General features: G+C 44.8%; 1 protein-coding gene and 1 long non-coding RNA gene across 5 annotated transcripts in view; one reads left to right on the top strand and one right to left on the bottom strand.

The window, feature by feature from the left end:
- DCUN1D4 (defective in cullin neddylation 1 domain containing 4) overlaps positions 1–15,360 on the bottom strand; it is an 81,940-nt gene extending 66,580 nt beyond the window's left edge. The window contains exons 1-2 of one of the 4 annotated variants that reach the window (XM_070791422.1): positions 15,260–15,360; positions 15,004–15,064 (exon numbers count right to left, since the gene is read on the bottom strand). In XM_070791422.1, the coding sequence (XP_070647523.1) occupies positions 15,004–15,064; positions 15,260–15,265 (67 nt within the window). In that variant the 5' untranslated portion in view covers positions 15,266–15,360. Of the gene's footprint in view, positions 1–4,118; positions 4,206–4,587; positions 4,740–15,003; positions 15,065–15,259 lie in introns of those variants that run through there. The other 3 variants (XM_019962730.2, XM_019962732.2, XM_070791423.1) reach the window with 3 other exon arrangements.
- LOC109560458 (uncharacterized) lies at positions 4,919–6,652 on the top strand. The gene is made up of 2 exons (XR_002180927.2): positions 4,919–5,328; positions 5,409–6,652. It is a non-coding gene; the product is annotated as an uncharacterized lncRNA (long non-coding RNA).
- Positions 15,361–15,686: the final 326 nt, after the last annotated feature.

Raw genomic sequence — 15,686 nt, 5'->3', positions numbered from 1 at the left:
ATAAACCAAAATACTAAAAATAAAGGAAAAAAGTATACAAAGAGCCTAGATTCTTAAAAGACATACTGAGACTCTGTACCAGCCTTAGAACCATCCATCTCTAAATTTCTTGCTACCGAACAAAAATAAGCTCTATTACTTAAGCCACTTTTGATGGAGTATTTATTTGCCAGAGGCATCCTAAATCATACAACAAAAGTTATCAGGAGGTCAGTTTCTGAAACTATGATTTTTTTACACTGCTGACTACACAAGACTATTACTATTGAGATGAGAGCAAGGCAAACACATATAATAGGAAAAAAGCAATAAATAAGAGCTTCTGGGAGCAGTTAAAGAGAAATGGATATAACATTAAAGAACATTTGAAAAAATGTGATCAAGTGTTAACAGGGGTACTTCTTGGGAGCAAGAAGAGAAGAAGAAAAAACAAAAGTACAGAAATTCTCAGAAGTGGAAATGTGAGCTCAGTCGTGTCCTACTCTTTGCAACCCCATGGACTGTGGCCCACCAGGCTCCTCTGTCCATGGGATTTTTCTGACAAGAATACTGGAGAGGGTTACCATTTTCTCTTCCAAGGGAGAAAATGAGGGGGTCTTTCTTTTCTGGCAATGTTACTGGTAAAACAACCTAAAAATTTTCCCACTATAGATTTTTCTCTACTTATGATGGGGTTATGCCCTGAGTAAACCCACTATCTAACTGAGAATATCCTATGTCGAAAATACATTTAATAAACCTAACCTACAGATAACAGCTTAGCCTAGCCCATCCTAAACATGCTCAGAACTCTTATGTTAACACACAGCTGGGCAAAATTATCTCACTTCAAGCCTATTTTATAACAAAATATTGACTATCTCAGGTAATTTTTTTTTTTTTTTTTTTGGCTATGCTATGTGGCATGCGCGATCTTAGTGCCCCCACCAGGGATAGGATCAGTGCTCTCAGCATTGGGAGTGCAGAGTTTTAACTGCTGGACTGCCAGGGAAGTCCCCTCAGGTAATTTACTGAAACTGTACTGAAAGTGAAAAACAGGATTGCTGTCTGGGTACAAAACGGTTGCAACTGTACTGGTTGTTTACCCTCCTGATTACGTGTCTGACTGGGAGTTGCCGAGGTCGCCATTCAAGCGTCAGGAGAATATAATACCATGCATCACTAACCTGAGAAAAGATCAAAATCCAAAATGCAAGGTACAGTTTTTATCAAATGCAGATTGATTGAACACCGCTGTAAAGTCAAACCATTCTTAAGTTGGAACCATCTGCTTAAAACAGTTGCAAAAGTTCTGGGAAAAGTTTAAGAAACATCTGTTTAAATGCATAACTAAGCTCAAAAGAAAATAAAACCTCCCCAAAGGCCAAAAATCAAAGAGGAACCTAAAAACCATAGCAGAAAGTGCTACGATAATAACGTATAGGAACCTGGGGTTTGAGTGCTGGGGAAGAGACAGCGTCATGTGTATCTATAGGGCACCTGCCCTTTGGGATGAAATTGAAAAAAGAGAAAAGGGAACAAAATGACTGGCCTAATATTTTCTTTAAAAACACCACCTTAAAGACAGTTACAGCTCTGGTTTTCAACCTCATACACCTCACCCTTTACAAGAGCAAATTTCATGACACATGCACTATTAAAAAAAAAAAAGGAAAACATAACCAGGTTAAATATTTACATATCACAAAGGAGTTCCTGGATATGTCACCATAAGCTTAAGAAAAATATAAAACAGATATAAATCTTTTCCTGATAAAATCACACACTGCCCAATTTTTCAGCCATTATGAAATGAACCTTATGAGTTCACTGAGTCAAGCACTCATGTTCAATATATTTTTAACCATACTAGATAGTTTCCAAATCTTTGGACTTCTTGGTAAAATTTTTATCATCGGGGTCATCACAATAATCTTCTAGTGACCATGCTACCAATGGTTTCATAATACTTTATACATCACATTAAAAAACTCTGTCATTTCTGAGCTAACCTGAAAGCCCTCCACATTACACGTTTTGGAGTCGTCATTGCATATAAATGGTAAAGGGAACTGGCAAAGGATGTGATGTCTGCAGTCTACAGGCTGAAAGGATGGTTTCTAATACTAAAGAAAAACACATGAAAACCTAAGGTTCTCTCCACCGACTTTACCTTCCTCTAGTCTCATTTGCTTTCCATGCTTCTTTGAAAACCGTAGACATCAAATATTCCCTTTGCTCATCCTGACATTTTCACACTGGCTTAAATAAATGAGATCATTTTCATCGCAATTCCATTAAGCCACCTCCAGCTCTCAATTGGTGGCACAGTGGTAAAGAATACGCCTGCCATTGCAGGAGACGCAAGAGACCTGAGTTCGATCCCTGGGTCAGGAAGATCCTTTGGCGTATAAGTGGCAACCCACTCGAGTATTCTTGCCTGGGAAATCCCATGGACAGAGGAGTCTGGCGGATTATAGTCTACAGGATCACCAATTAATCAGACAGAACTGAAGAGACTAAGCACGCACACGTACATGCACACACACTAAATTCAAGACCATCTTTTCCCCAAAAGTCCCCTTATTCTTTGGCAATCCAAACGGCCCAAGAACTGCAAACACAATTCATACTATCTTCACAACATTTTTATGTGTCTCCACCGCATTCTTAGATTTAACTAAGACGGAACCTTTTAACCTGGTGTTTATACACACAGGAAGTCACAAATACACACTATTCTAAACGCTGCTTTAAATTGCGTCGCATCTTCAATGTTTTTCCACAACCTATGTACTAAATGGTTCAAGACGAAGCGTTTATTCTACAAGTAAGGGTACCAAATGCAAGTGGGAAATATTCAACTTGGAGATAAAGAACCCAAGTGTGAAAGGACTGCGCTTGGCTTGGTTCTCGCCCACCCGCTGACACGGGGAGAAGGTCCCAGGGAACATGAACGCCTCCCTGGAGTGCGCTAGGGTCCGCGGGGAATAAAGCACGAGTTAGCGGAGCTGGGAGGCTCCGAGGGGCGCGCTGCATTCTGGGACTCGTTTCCACAGTTACCCACGTGCACCCAACCCAACCGCGGTCCGGACTACAAGTCCCAGAATTCCGCGGGACCGCCTTTCCCCTTCACACCCGGCGACTGGTGCCAGACCCTAAAGGAAACCCCTAAAGCGCCCTCTCCGCAAGGCTGGAAGAGGTCGCGCCCCGCGGGCGCTGCGCTGGGTTTGTGGTCCGGCCCTCCCGGCAGGGAAGCGGATCCCGAAGCACCAGCCTCCACACCTGACGATCAGAAATTAGACAACTGCGTCACAGACTGCCAAATCCTCGGACCGTCAGGGACCCCCCCCCCCCCGCCGCCCCGCCCCTAGACTCCAGGGCCCGACCCCTCCAGCACCCACAGCGGAAAACCCGCAGCCTGCTTCCCTGCCCCGCCTCCCAGTCCCGCAGCCATAGCCCGCGCCAGCGTTGACCTCGCTTCCCGCCGATCAGGGGTAACCGCGGCAAGCGCCAACCTCAGGGCACCTCCCCCGCCCCCTCCACCCCAGCCCCGCCCCCCCTTATACTCCGAAGCTCAAGGCTCCCTTTCAAGGGACCCAGCCTTAATCCAGGGAAGGATACATCTCCCCCAAACACATAGTCCGACACCTTCCCCCCCACCCCTCCCCGAGCCCCGCGCGGACAGAATCTGGACAAGACAGTGTTCCCCCTGCCCCGGCCCCTCCCAACCTCTCTTCCCTCACAACTAGCTCTTCACCCCCACAGCACCTCCTCTACCCCTGCCCCCATCCTGTCACCCCAAACCACCTTCTGCCTCTCCTCTCACTCCCAATTTCCTTATGTTCCCAACACCTGCTCCATCCTATTACCCCAACGTCGGCCCCCTCTCACCACCCCCAGTTCTATCCCTCCACGTTTCCTATGGCCCTCCTGCTCGCCGGACTCCCCAACTATCCCATCACACCCCAATCCCTCCCACCATCTCGCTTTCCCATTACATCAGCCCTCATCTCCTTGCCTGCCCTCCTGCCCCGCACGGCCGCTGCCCCCAGTCCTCCACCCCATTGTTCCCCCCCACCCCCGCCATCCAGCCCTTCTTCCCATTGTCCCCGCCCCCGCGCTCCCCTAGCACTCACCCGCCTTTCTCACCGAGCCGCCCGCACCGCTCAGCCCCTAGGAAATCCTCACCCCTGCGCCCCGCTCGCTTGCTCGCTCCCTCTCTCCCTCCCCCCGTCGGTGCCAACCCCCAACCCTGCTCGCTAGCGCCCGCCGCCGCCTCCACCTCCATTCACCCGGGACACTCTGGTCCCGGCCCTTCATCGCACGTCCCGCCCCCCCTTCCCCCAACACTGAAATGGAGCCAGTCCCCACCCCCCTCACCTCCGCCCTCCCCCGGCAGGCCGGCCCCTTCCCCCCACGCCCGCCCCCGCCCCGCGCCGCCCGCAGCGTCACCGCCCGCCCCGGCCCCGGGAGGGGAAGGGGTGGCTCCCGGGCAGGGGATCCCGGCGCGTTTCGGGACAGGAGGCGCGGGGCGGGGACTGCGGGAGATGAGCGGAGAGTATTGGCAGCCACCCGCTCCCAGCCGGCTGGTTCTCTGTTACTCACTGACAGCGGCGGCATCCGAGTGCATTTTCGGGCAGCTCACACCGCTCTCGCCGCCCAAGCTCCCGCGCTCGCCTCGCGGTCCCCCCACCGGCTCGCCGCACCTCGGCTGGGAGCTGAGGACCCGCCGCCGGGCACTCTCGGCCCGCCCACCTCGCCTCCTCCATTGGCTGAACTTCGGCTGAGGGGCCGCCCATCCGCGTCTCTCATTTGACAAAAAGAGTGCGGAGAGAGCTGGTCTGGAGCTGGCAAAGAGGCCCCGCCCCCTGAAGTCCAATATGATTGGCCCCGGCGGCTCGGGGCCATGCTTCCGAATAACAGGTTGGACCTGGCCGCTGTCACTCAGCCCCGGGGGTCCAAAAGCGCGTGTAGGGGCGAGGCTGGGGAATTGGTCCACCTTGACCCTGGAGCCCCGCCCTCTGGTGGGCGGGACTGGTGGAGCTGTAGACCAACCAAGAAAGATAGGTCGGCGTCTGAAACAAAGCAAGCGAAGTGTTTCCCAAAGAACTGAGAAGGGGAAGAGCTGTTGGTGCGGCTTGTTCCCGCTGCACTGAGTAGGGGAACTAGCTCTTCTCCGCTGACTCGACGCGTCGGAGTCTCCTGCTTGTCTCTCACGCCTCCGAGCGGCTCTCTACGGAAGCCCAGTCCGCGACGAAGTTGGACTGTGACTTCGCTTGCTGGCTGTTTCCTGCAGCTAGAGACTGGTAAAGAATCGCCGCGTCTTTATTTCCAGCAAACCCTCTGGTGAGGAACAAATTCTTTCTTGCACAACAAGTCACAACAATCCATTCTGTCCTCATTTTCTAAATGCGCTTCTTTTCCAGCGACAACACATTTCCTCCTCCTTCGTCACAAATGGGCTGTTCTAAAGGCTTCGACTGCTCCATGTCGGTGATACACATTTGTGTGCCCGCAGACCACATGCAGAAAACCAACGGCCACTCTCTGAGCTTCGGGCTCAGGCTAACACCTGAGCAAGTCCAGGGCTCAGGTCACCAGCCCTCGAAAGACAGTAAGCGTCAGCTAAGCGAACCTAAGTCAATGACGGCAAGAAGCGGTCCGAAAAACTGTTGTTTGGCTGTTATTTGGCAGAGGAAGGAGTTAGTTTAGATGACTTCTTCTGATCCTTGAGTTTCCTCAGTCAAGAATTCTCACCATTTTCCAGAGTTCCGACGAGTTTTTCGCAAGGCTTTCAAACCAACTCATCATACTCACCATGTTATTGTAGCGGAATAATATTTTGAGATATTAGTGGAGGACCGCCTCTCCTATCCCAGCCACAGCACACAAACACCATTTCCCTGTGTGCAGAAGCCTTGCCCCATCCTGCAGCTAGGCCATTCCACCCTCCCGCCTTAGAGAATGGATGACACTAAAAACAGCTGGTAACCAATGAGTCGTTTGGTTTTAGACTTATACAGCCAAAGCTTTTGAGTTTCAGGGTTCTGAAATTTATGTTTCAAATCAGGGCATAAATATTAAGGCCAAAAACAGCCTATTTGAAAGAACAAGATGAAACCAGTTCCTCCGTCCCACACCACTCCCCTTGTAATATACTCCATCTTTCTTAATCCCTAATGTCTCATTTTGTATCTATTATGCTTCTATCATTCAAATACTTATGAATCACTCCATCTAATAATAGATTCTCAGAATTGAACCTGAATTTATCCACTTCAGGTTCAATTCAGACAAGACAAGAATCTCATCTCTTCATTGGTGACCTTTAACCTAACAGAGCATCAACTGGGCCCTGCAGAAATGGATAGTTACCTCTGGACTCTGAAATGAGGCATCCTTTTGGGGCAGATCTAATTGTACAAACGTCTGTCCTTAGCCTGAGCAGAGAAACTGCTCCTGCATTCTTTATACCATTTGTGTTTTCAACTTACTCTACACATCTAAGAAGTACTTATAGTTCATCCAAGTTTATAATATTTTGAATATGTGATATTTGTATGGCTTTTTACTGCTTATCATGGTACTTCAAGGGCCGAGACACATGTTTTTTTGCACAAAAATGGACTTGTTATTTGACACCTCTAAATTAAAATAAGACCAAAATTAATTTGTTGTAGATAGTCATTTGCTATATCGATTTATTTGCAGCCAACTATATAATAATGTATTGATATATTAATATTAATCTACATGAGGCACCTGCCAGCTGCTTTGCCCCAACACCCAACATTGTCCTCTGGCACATAAAAATGTACAGAATATACAGCCTTTGTTGTATACAGCCTTTCAGTCGGGTCCGTATGATTATTTTTAAAGAAAAAAAACAGGTCTAGAGAGTAATTTACACAGATGTTTATAGTGAGTCAGCTGTAGCGTGAGGATTGGGAGGCAAGCTCACAGTCTGCTAAGCCTCTCTGGCCCACAAGTCTTATGAATAATAAAACAGATATAATGAAGTGACTGCATAGTGAAAGTGTTAGTTGCTTAGTCGTGTCCTAATCTTTGCGACCCCTGGGACTGTAGCCTGCTGGACTCCTCTGTCTGTGGGATTCTCCAGGCAAGAATACTGGAGTAGGTAGCCATTCCCTTCTCCAGGGGATCTTCCCGGCCCAGGGATCGAACCCAGGTCTCAGTCGTTGCAAGCCGACTCTTTGCTATCTGAGCCACCAGGGAAGCTCAAGTGACTGCATACTATTCTGTATATATCACCCTGTCATTTTAACAATCCCCAAGATTATAAACCTTTGAGGGTAGAAAGCTTGTTTTTAATCTTTATGTCCCCAGCACCAACTACAGTGCATTCAGAGTAGGCACTAATTAACCCTTCCTCAGAGTGAACTGCACATTGAATGGTAAGGTGTAATTTTAGATGTGGAAGGAACCCTGCAGATGATCAAATCCAACTTCCTCATTTAAGAATATGAGGCTTGAGGTCCAAAAGAATTAAACGTAAAGTCATTCAGCTAGTTAATAGCATTAAACTCAAGTATCCCAACTCCTAAACCAGGTCTTTTACTAAATCACACTGTCTAATAGCAAATCTTCAAATTCCAAAGATGGAAAGTTATGTCTACTTCAAATTCTGTACTTCAGAGTTAGAATATTGCCTTCTTTTTTATGAAGTTCCGTAAGGAATTTTTTAAATATATAATACATTTCCACTTTTTCTCATTGGTAGCGTTCCCAAATGACTCAATTCCTGTGGGGATGTTTACTGAGATAATAATGTTATTCTGTGCATTTATATTCATGTCCTTGGAGAACCACAGTCTTGGGACTATGGTGGGTAGAGGTATTTGGGAATGTAGTCTCTGCCATTTTGCTTCATCCAATTACTGCTTTAAGGTAATATTAAAGCAAGTTACTTTTTTTCAAATGATAATTTAATTGGAATTTTTCTATTTGTTGTACAACATTAATTTTAATCAGCTTCTTTACCGTCTGAGCCACCAGGGAAGTCTCCTTAATTTAAATCATTTTTTTTAATACCTTAAGCCTAGGTTGAAATTTAGTATGGAAAAGTCAAGTGAGAAAGAACAACAATCCTCTTTAATAAAATTTCAAAACTTCTCCCCAAATTCCACTATAGCATGCTTTTCTTGCATTTAGGGTTGGGGTTACAGAATGGAAAATAGCGTAGTCCTCAAGACTGAAATACAGTTGGGCCTGCTCAGACAAATAAGAGCCATAGTAACTTGCCACTGATAAGTAATGGTGCCCCGAGAAGTCAAACTCCCTATGTTGTCGTGTTCCTGTGCTGGGGGCAGGTACATGCCCTCCTACCTGAGAGGTTTATTTACAAGAATATAATAATATGGATATGAATGTGATTTTCAAAAATAGTGTATGAAACCTGGCCTCTTTCTAGAGTATCTAGCCACTCCAGCTGCCTTTGTAGATATGTATTATGAAATGTTAGTCAGAAAGATTATTTCCAGGTTACTACAGCTTTCTTATCTATTTGATCCTTTTGATCTTATTTCAAAAGCATCTGTCTACTTCATGCTATGTCATTAATGAGGTTATTTATCCAGAGTAGCTAATGAGGTTCTGCTGAATGTAATAAATACTCTGACTGAGCACACATTCATGCTATATCAGTAAGAGAGGAAAGCCTCTTCAGCCTACTGGAATTAACCTTCTAACCACTGAGGCCTGTGTTATTGGGAACCAGTTTCAGCTCTTAATTTAATTACGTATGTCAGAGTAAGATCCATTGCTTTTCACTTATATACATAGAACAGTTTTGCAAATAGCAATTTTCCAGATGCTACTAGGATAATAAAAATGTTGGTTTCATTTTTCAAACCTGCATCATAGTCAGGTCCCAGTGATCAGGTTGTTAAAGGAAAAAGCATAGAAGTAGACATTTTCCTCATTGGCACCAGAAAGGACAGCCTCTCCTCAAAACTGGGAGTAATTGACAAGCCAAAAATACAGCATCATTTGCCTTCTGTCTTACTTTACTACACTTTTCCCTTCTTCAGCTTCCTTTTCCCCTGCCTCTCTTACACTGGAGGTCAGAACACTGGAGGATATTAAACACAAGCAAGCAACAGTGACTACAGATTACTTCATAAAATTGATATGCTCTGGTCATGTGGGCTTATAGTGTACATTCAAGAGCCTTCCATTTTTTCATCAGCCTCCACTGGGGCTATATCATGTCTCCCAATATACAAAAACACTTAGCAGATGGAACCTTCTGGAACCACCTCTACATTGGACATTATTTAGCCTCCAGAGCACTTATGCCATCTTTTGCTGAAGTAGAATTTAGGCTTTCTGCAGCCAGATTGCCTGGACTAAAATTCTATTGGTTGCTTACCTGCAAAATAGTGAAAATAGTAAAACCTTCCTCATAGCAATGTTGTAAGGATTACATGAATGAGTAAATACAAGTAAGCACTTAAATGTACCTGGCATAGAATAATGTTCAATAAACATTAGCTGCTGTGATCAGTGTGACACTCTCCAGGACTCAACACATTCTAGAATAAACTTTTCCCCCTTCATGTCCAGCTTTTCATCCCAAGCTTGTTTTTCGTCTAATCTAGTCTCTAACTCCACAGTCACTATTTTCTATTAGCTGGGCTTCCTTCTTCCCTTCTAGAGTTCACGGCGAAACATATAGTTAGTATTCAAGAACATCCTTCACTAGGACCTAGGACATGCCACCGGTGTGAAATTAGTTTGAACTGACATGTGGGACTTCATACAGTAGAGATAAAAAGTGAGTACCCAACATCAATGTCCACTGTTCAAATTCTTTAAAAACTTGTGTAACGAAAATTGATTGATACTGGAAGTTCAAATGGATATAGGAAATTCCTGTGGCTATAGAAAGATGGTATACCCCAAAGGAGTAAACAGATCGTCATCAGTTACAGGGGATTCTGCCTGAATAGAGACACATGTTATGTTCCATAATGAATAATTTCTCTTACTCATACTTTGATGTACTACTACCTTTTCCTGAGAGCCACAGGAACTGGTATAAAACAGTTTAAATCTTCTGTACTAGAAGGCAGGGCTTCCCTGGTGGCTCAGACGCTAAAGAATCTGCTTGCAATGCAGGAGACCCAGGTTCGATCCCTAGGTCAGGAAGCTCCCCCGGAGAAGGGAATGGCAACCCACTCCAGTATTCTTGCCTGGAGAATCCCATGGGCAGTGGAGCCTGGCGAACTACTGTCCATGGGGTCGCAAAAAGTCAGACACGACTGAGCGGCATGCTAGAGGCAAAGGCAAAATGTCTTTAAGTATTGCCGTTGGGCCAGCCTGAATTAAGAGTTAAACCCTACCTACCACTTAAACTCTTGAACAGTTCCTTCAACTATAAAAATGGGACTAATACCTTCAAGGGAGAAGCAAGGACTAATATATAAAAGCATTTTATAAAAGTCAGAGGGAAACACGAATGAATGAGCACCAATTATGTGATGGGATCACATATTTCCATATGAACCTGATGCAGTCTTATGAGATGCAGTTGGATAATTGTTATGCTTGGGACTATTTCAAGTAAAAATGAGTCTGTATTTTTGAATTCTAGAAGAGCCTGGTTTCTTTATGAAGCAGCCATCTTAGGCTTCTCTCAGAAAAGCTAAGAATTTTTCAATTACACTGAGATTTGACATCGGTATTTCAGTTTTTAGTTTCATTTAGCACTAAATTTTTTGCCTGTCCTCAATGTAGAGACAATTTCATTTATTTTTAAAAACTATTTCTAACCTGCAAGATTTCTTGACATGTGACAATTAGGGTAGCATTAATAAGCCTTTTTTTTAAACTAATCTTTTCTCCAGCCCAACTGTAAGATGCTTAAAACGACTCCTTTCTATTTTATCCAGAGCCTTTTATTTTATGGAAATCATACCTGTCTGGGGATTTAACAGAATATTTGAATAAAAATGTATTCATTCATTACCACAAGTTCTTCTCTGAATTGGGTGTTTTCACCTTAATCGCATTGAGCTAATCAAGTCCTAATGAGGTCGCATTAAATTCAATCTCAGAAGGTATAATTTTCCAATAGAATCTAAACAATGGATGACCTTTAGAGTGACTTTCAGAAATATACCATTGCTTTAGTTACTCCAGTAAGCAGGGGATAAGACAGAAGGAAAAACCATTTTACTTGGACAACGGCTGCTGTGTGTTGTTGAAATGAGGCTCTTCATTTCTCCTTGCCTTTTCTAGCCTGCTTCCATGAATACAATGTCTTTTTAACATCCCTCTCAGGGCAGTACAGGAGGCCCCATCCATCTCGAGACGTCGTGGCTGCACAGCAGCCGAGCATCTCATTATGGCAAAGTGAAGCATGCCGGGAGAGTGGATGGAGCTGCAGACAGCAGGAGGAAATGGGGGAGGGAAGAGGAGGAGGGATGCTGTGGAAAAGGCATACCCACTTCCTTGGTTCCATGTTACAGAAGTATGAACTTGCTGTTTTAGAAAGAAAAGACTATGTAGGATGTCAAAAACCTGACTAAGCAGATTCCAGCCCCTACAACCTGGAAACACCTGTCTCAAGATACCCCACACCTCCTGATAGTCACACCTGAACCCCAGTCGGAGCTACCACAGGAGCCATGTCGGTAGGAAGAAAGCATGAATCCAAGCATTTAAGGAAAAAAAAAAAAAAAAAAAACCTATGGTTCCAAAAAAGAAACAGGAAAGAATTTTGACACACAGACAAACCACTAACGGAATTGAAAACTATGTTCTTCCAACTAATCTGAATGCTTCCATTTTAGTTTGTTCCACTGCCTTAACCAAAATAGGTTAAAGCAAATGCCCTTAACGTTTTGGGAATCACAGACTCCCTTTAAGAATCCCTGAGAATGATGACTCTCTGTCAAAGGCCTGAAACCTACCTACGTCCACCCCATCACCCCCTAAATTAAGGATTCCTAGATGAGAAATTCATTTTAGTTTACAGGTTTTTCCTTTTTAAAATCCAGGCACCTTAGGGACAGTCCGTGGGTAGCAGTAATTTAGTTATTGAGAGAGGAGTTCCTCTCTGTTAGCTTTCCTTCAGGCAGGCTGACTTCTGAGCCTACATTCAGATAAGGGGAGTGGAGGGTGAGGAGGCAATTTCAGGCGGGGAGGGGCAGCATTTTCAGGGCGCTGTGCATGTAGCAAACACAGAGTAACAGGAGCAGGGCTCTCTGGAGAGGTGCCAAAAATAAATTTCATCTCTACAAATTTTGCTCACCTCCAGTTCCAAACTGGGTTGCAGTCAAAACTACTCTTTCTGCGTCAGCCACATGCAGCCTGTGGGCCCTACCCTGCCCAGTGTTGCCTCATGCCTTCTCTGTCCTTTAAGTTTCTTCCCTGCATCCCCAACCCCAGGTCCTCATCAGCTCCAGCTGGGCTCTAGGCCTCCCAGCAGCCCCGCACCTCCTCCACCCCCAACCCCACAATCTAATGGGTTTATCCTGCAAGTCCTGCCTTGCACCTCTATAACCGCTTCCATTTTATTCTCCATTCTTCCATCCTCACGATCACTTTTTCTGGCTGCCAAGCTCTATCACCACAACTTCAGCCTGTTCTAAGCCTCTATTCAAATCCCATAACTTCAACTTTGGGAAACATTTCAAGTTTCAGGAGGTAGAATGAAGGATATAAATATTGGCAAACACTTAAGTTTTGCAATATCACTCACTTGGCACCAGGTACTATTCCAGTGCTTGTGTGGATTCGTTTAACCTTCCCAGCAATCCCACTTGCTCAGTCATGTCTGACTCTTTGCGACCCCATGGACTGCAGTTAACCAGACTCCTCTGTCCATGGGAATTTCCAGGCATGAATACTGGAGTGGGTTGCCATGCCCTTCTCCAGGGGATCTTCCCAACCCAGGGATTGAACACATGGTTCCTGCAGCTCTTACGTTGACAGCCAGATTCTTTATCACTAGCACCACCTGGAAAGCCCAACAATCTCACTAGGCAGAAACTTCTGTTCAACTCGTTTTACAGGTGAGGAGACTGAGGCATAAGTAGGTAAAGTAACTTGCCCAGAGTCATACAGTTAGTGAGTGACAGAACCAAAAGAATTGCAGACAGACTGGCTTCAGATCTATACTTTTAGTCACTACTCTATACTGCATCTTTGTAAAGCATTTTACAGGGGGTCGGTTACCCACCCAATTCCCCCTCCGCCAACACACACTTCAGGACCTCTAATGTGGAAGCTGTAAGCAGTAACACTTTGTATAGTTCTAGGGGTCCAGGCAATGTCCTGTGTTCTCCCTGTTCATCATTAGTGGTAACATGGGACACTGTTTCCCCAGTTCTAGGGCATGGAATTCTTTCCTCTTGTTAAACAGAGCCCTGAGTGCAGCAATAGGACTGTGTGTTGGGCTGTGTGAGAGGGCCCAGAGTAGCAGTGCTGTTATAGGATTGCCACCAAACCCAGCTCCAGACTGTGCCACTCATTCCCCTCTTGCCACATCCCCTTGGAAGCCTTCTCTCCCTCTTCCAGCCTCCCTCCCAGGTGCCAGGAGCTTGTATCGTGGTGACTGGTAGATGGCCCCCCTGGACAGACTAAATCCACTTTCAGAACAAGACCCATCCTTAGGGAGTGAAGGCATACCTCACTCTTCCCCAACAGGAACAAGATTGACAAAGACAGCTTAGCTTAAACAACATCCTTAAGGAGCTGCTTGAAAAATCGGAAGGGGAACAAACAGACACCAACAGGTTATTGTACTTAATGGACCTGGGAAGGGTTTAGGGCCAATTGTGTATATAAGAGCCTCAAGCATTTTAGCGTTGTGAAAGGGAGACATTTCTTTGCTCCCTGCCTCCCTGAGCCACTCTCTCATCCCTGGAGCAAAGCTATCCCGACCCCCAACCAGCACACATACAAAGTACAGTTGTCCCTTGAACTATTGCGGGGGGTGGGGGGGGAGGTGGATTGGGAGCACCAAAAGTTTGCATACAACTTTTGACTCCCCCAAAACTTAATTACTAATAGCCTACTGTTGACCAAAAGCCTTACTGATAAACTGTTGACTAACATATCTGTACATTATATGTAATATATACTGTATTCTTACAATAAAGTAAACTTGAGAAAAGAAATATTATTAAGGAAATCATAAGGATGAGAAAATATATTTACAATACTGTATCAGTACTGTAACCTTATGCTTTATGAGTCATCTGTTAGTATTGACATCAATATTGTCTAATATGATACAAAGCACTATAAATGTTATGTATTACTAACACTAGACATCAGAAAAGGAAGAGATAATGTGAAAAATAAGTTCATATTATTGGTAATGAAGAAGCAACAGTTTGATTGCTTTAATGTAGCTTGTTGCTGTTGTTGTTCAGTCGCTAAGTCGTGTCTGACTTTGCGACCCCATGGACTGCAACATGCCAGGCATCCATGTCGCTCACTGCCTCCCGGAGTTTGCCCAAGTCCATGTCCATGTAGCTTTCGTAATCCATGTGATTGCTTCTCAGTAGCCTAACATATACACTGTGAATGAATCATTATAAAATTTTGATGCCATATAGTGTCATATTCATAATACAGTGTCAGAAACATTGCAATGTATTTTTTCAAAACCACTTACCTATGATGATAGGATGATATGCAGTGTCTCCAATTATGAGAGAGAGAAGCATACTTTACAGTAATGTAATTCTTTGAAAGCAAAGTTATAAAACAGTAAGACAACTAACTTTATTAATTTTATATTAACGATCACTCACCTTATGCCTAGCTGCATAAAGAAAGGCTGTCCACTTTAATACAAGTCTTGTACACGGTGTTCTACAAGCATATTTTTGTATATTTATTGAAGACCACATAAAAATGGACCCGTGTAGTTCAAACCATGCTCTTCGAGGGTCAGCTGTATACATCGACCCCACGATGATCAGCCTAATTCATACATGCAAGAGATGCTTGTACTCAGGATCTATTTTGATTATCAAAACTTACCTGTCCAGTGTCTCATTCCCTCAGATCCTTGTGGATGAGTGGCTTGCTGTTCTTGGATAAACTAATTCAGGAGAAAATACAGGTGAGTTAACATGGTATCCCTTACAAAGATGTTTACTCTTAAAAAAAAAAAAAAGAAACACTTCTGGCAAACAAATGGCTCAACACCAATCCCTAACATACTGCCCCAGCCAGCCCCTTGCCCTGAGATGCCATCCCAGCTTCCCCTGCCTGTCCCCCTAAGTGTAAAGCTCACCTCCATTAAGCCTTGCTTGACTGAGGCTGCCCACAGTCATGTCTTTTTCCACTTAACACCTGTAGCACTGGGACAGAATTTGGCATAAGGAAACAGAACCAGAACAAAAGGGAATAGAACATTGGGCTGGATGATCTCAGAGATGAGCTCAGCTCATTCCCTCATTTCACAGGTGAGGAAACAAAGACACAAGTGACCGGCCCAGGGCAAGTCAACAGCGGTGTGGGGGCCATCAGAGTTATTTCTGTCCAGCCTTCCCCTGTTTCGCTAGCAAGGGCCTCCTCTTCTTTTGGGGAACTGCTCACTCCACCATTCACCAAACAGCTTGGAGAGGAATTGCCTGTCAGGGTGCTCCCATCACATGTCACAGTGGACATGTGATCTCAATTGGGCCAGCTAGCATCCTTCCCTGGAATTCTAAAAATCA

Source organism: Bos indicus, chromosome 6 (genome assembly GCF_029378745.1).
Source record: "Bos indicus isolate NIAB-ARS_2022 breed Sahiwal x Tharparkar chromosome 6, NIAB-ARS_B.indTharparkar_mat_pri_1.0, whole genome shotgun sequence".
Classification (NCBI taxonomy): Eukaryota; Metazoa; Chordata; class Mammalia; order Artiodactyla; family Bovidae; genus Bos; species Bos indicus.
This window is presented reverse-complemented; position numbering and strand designations above follow the sequence as displayed.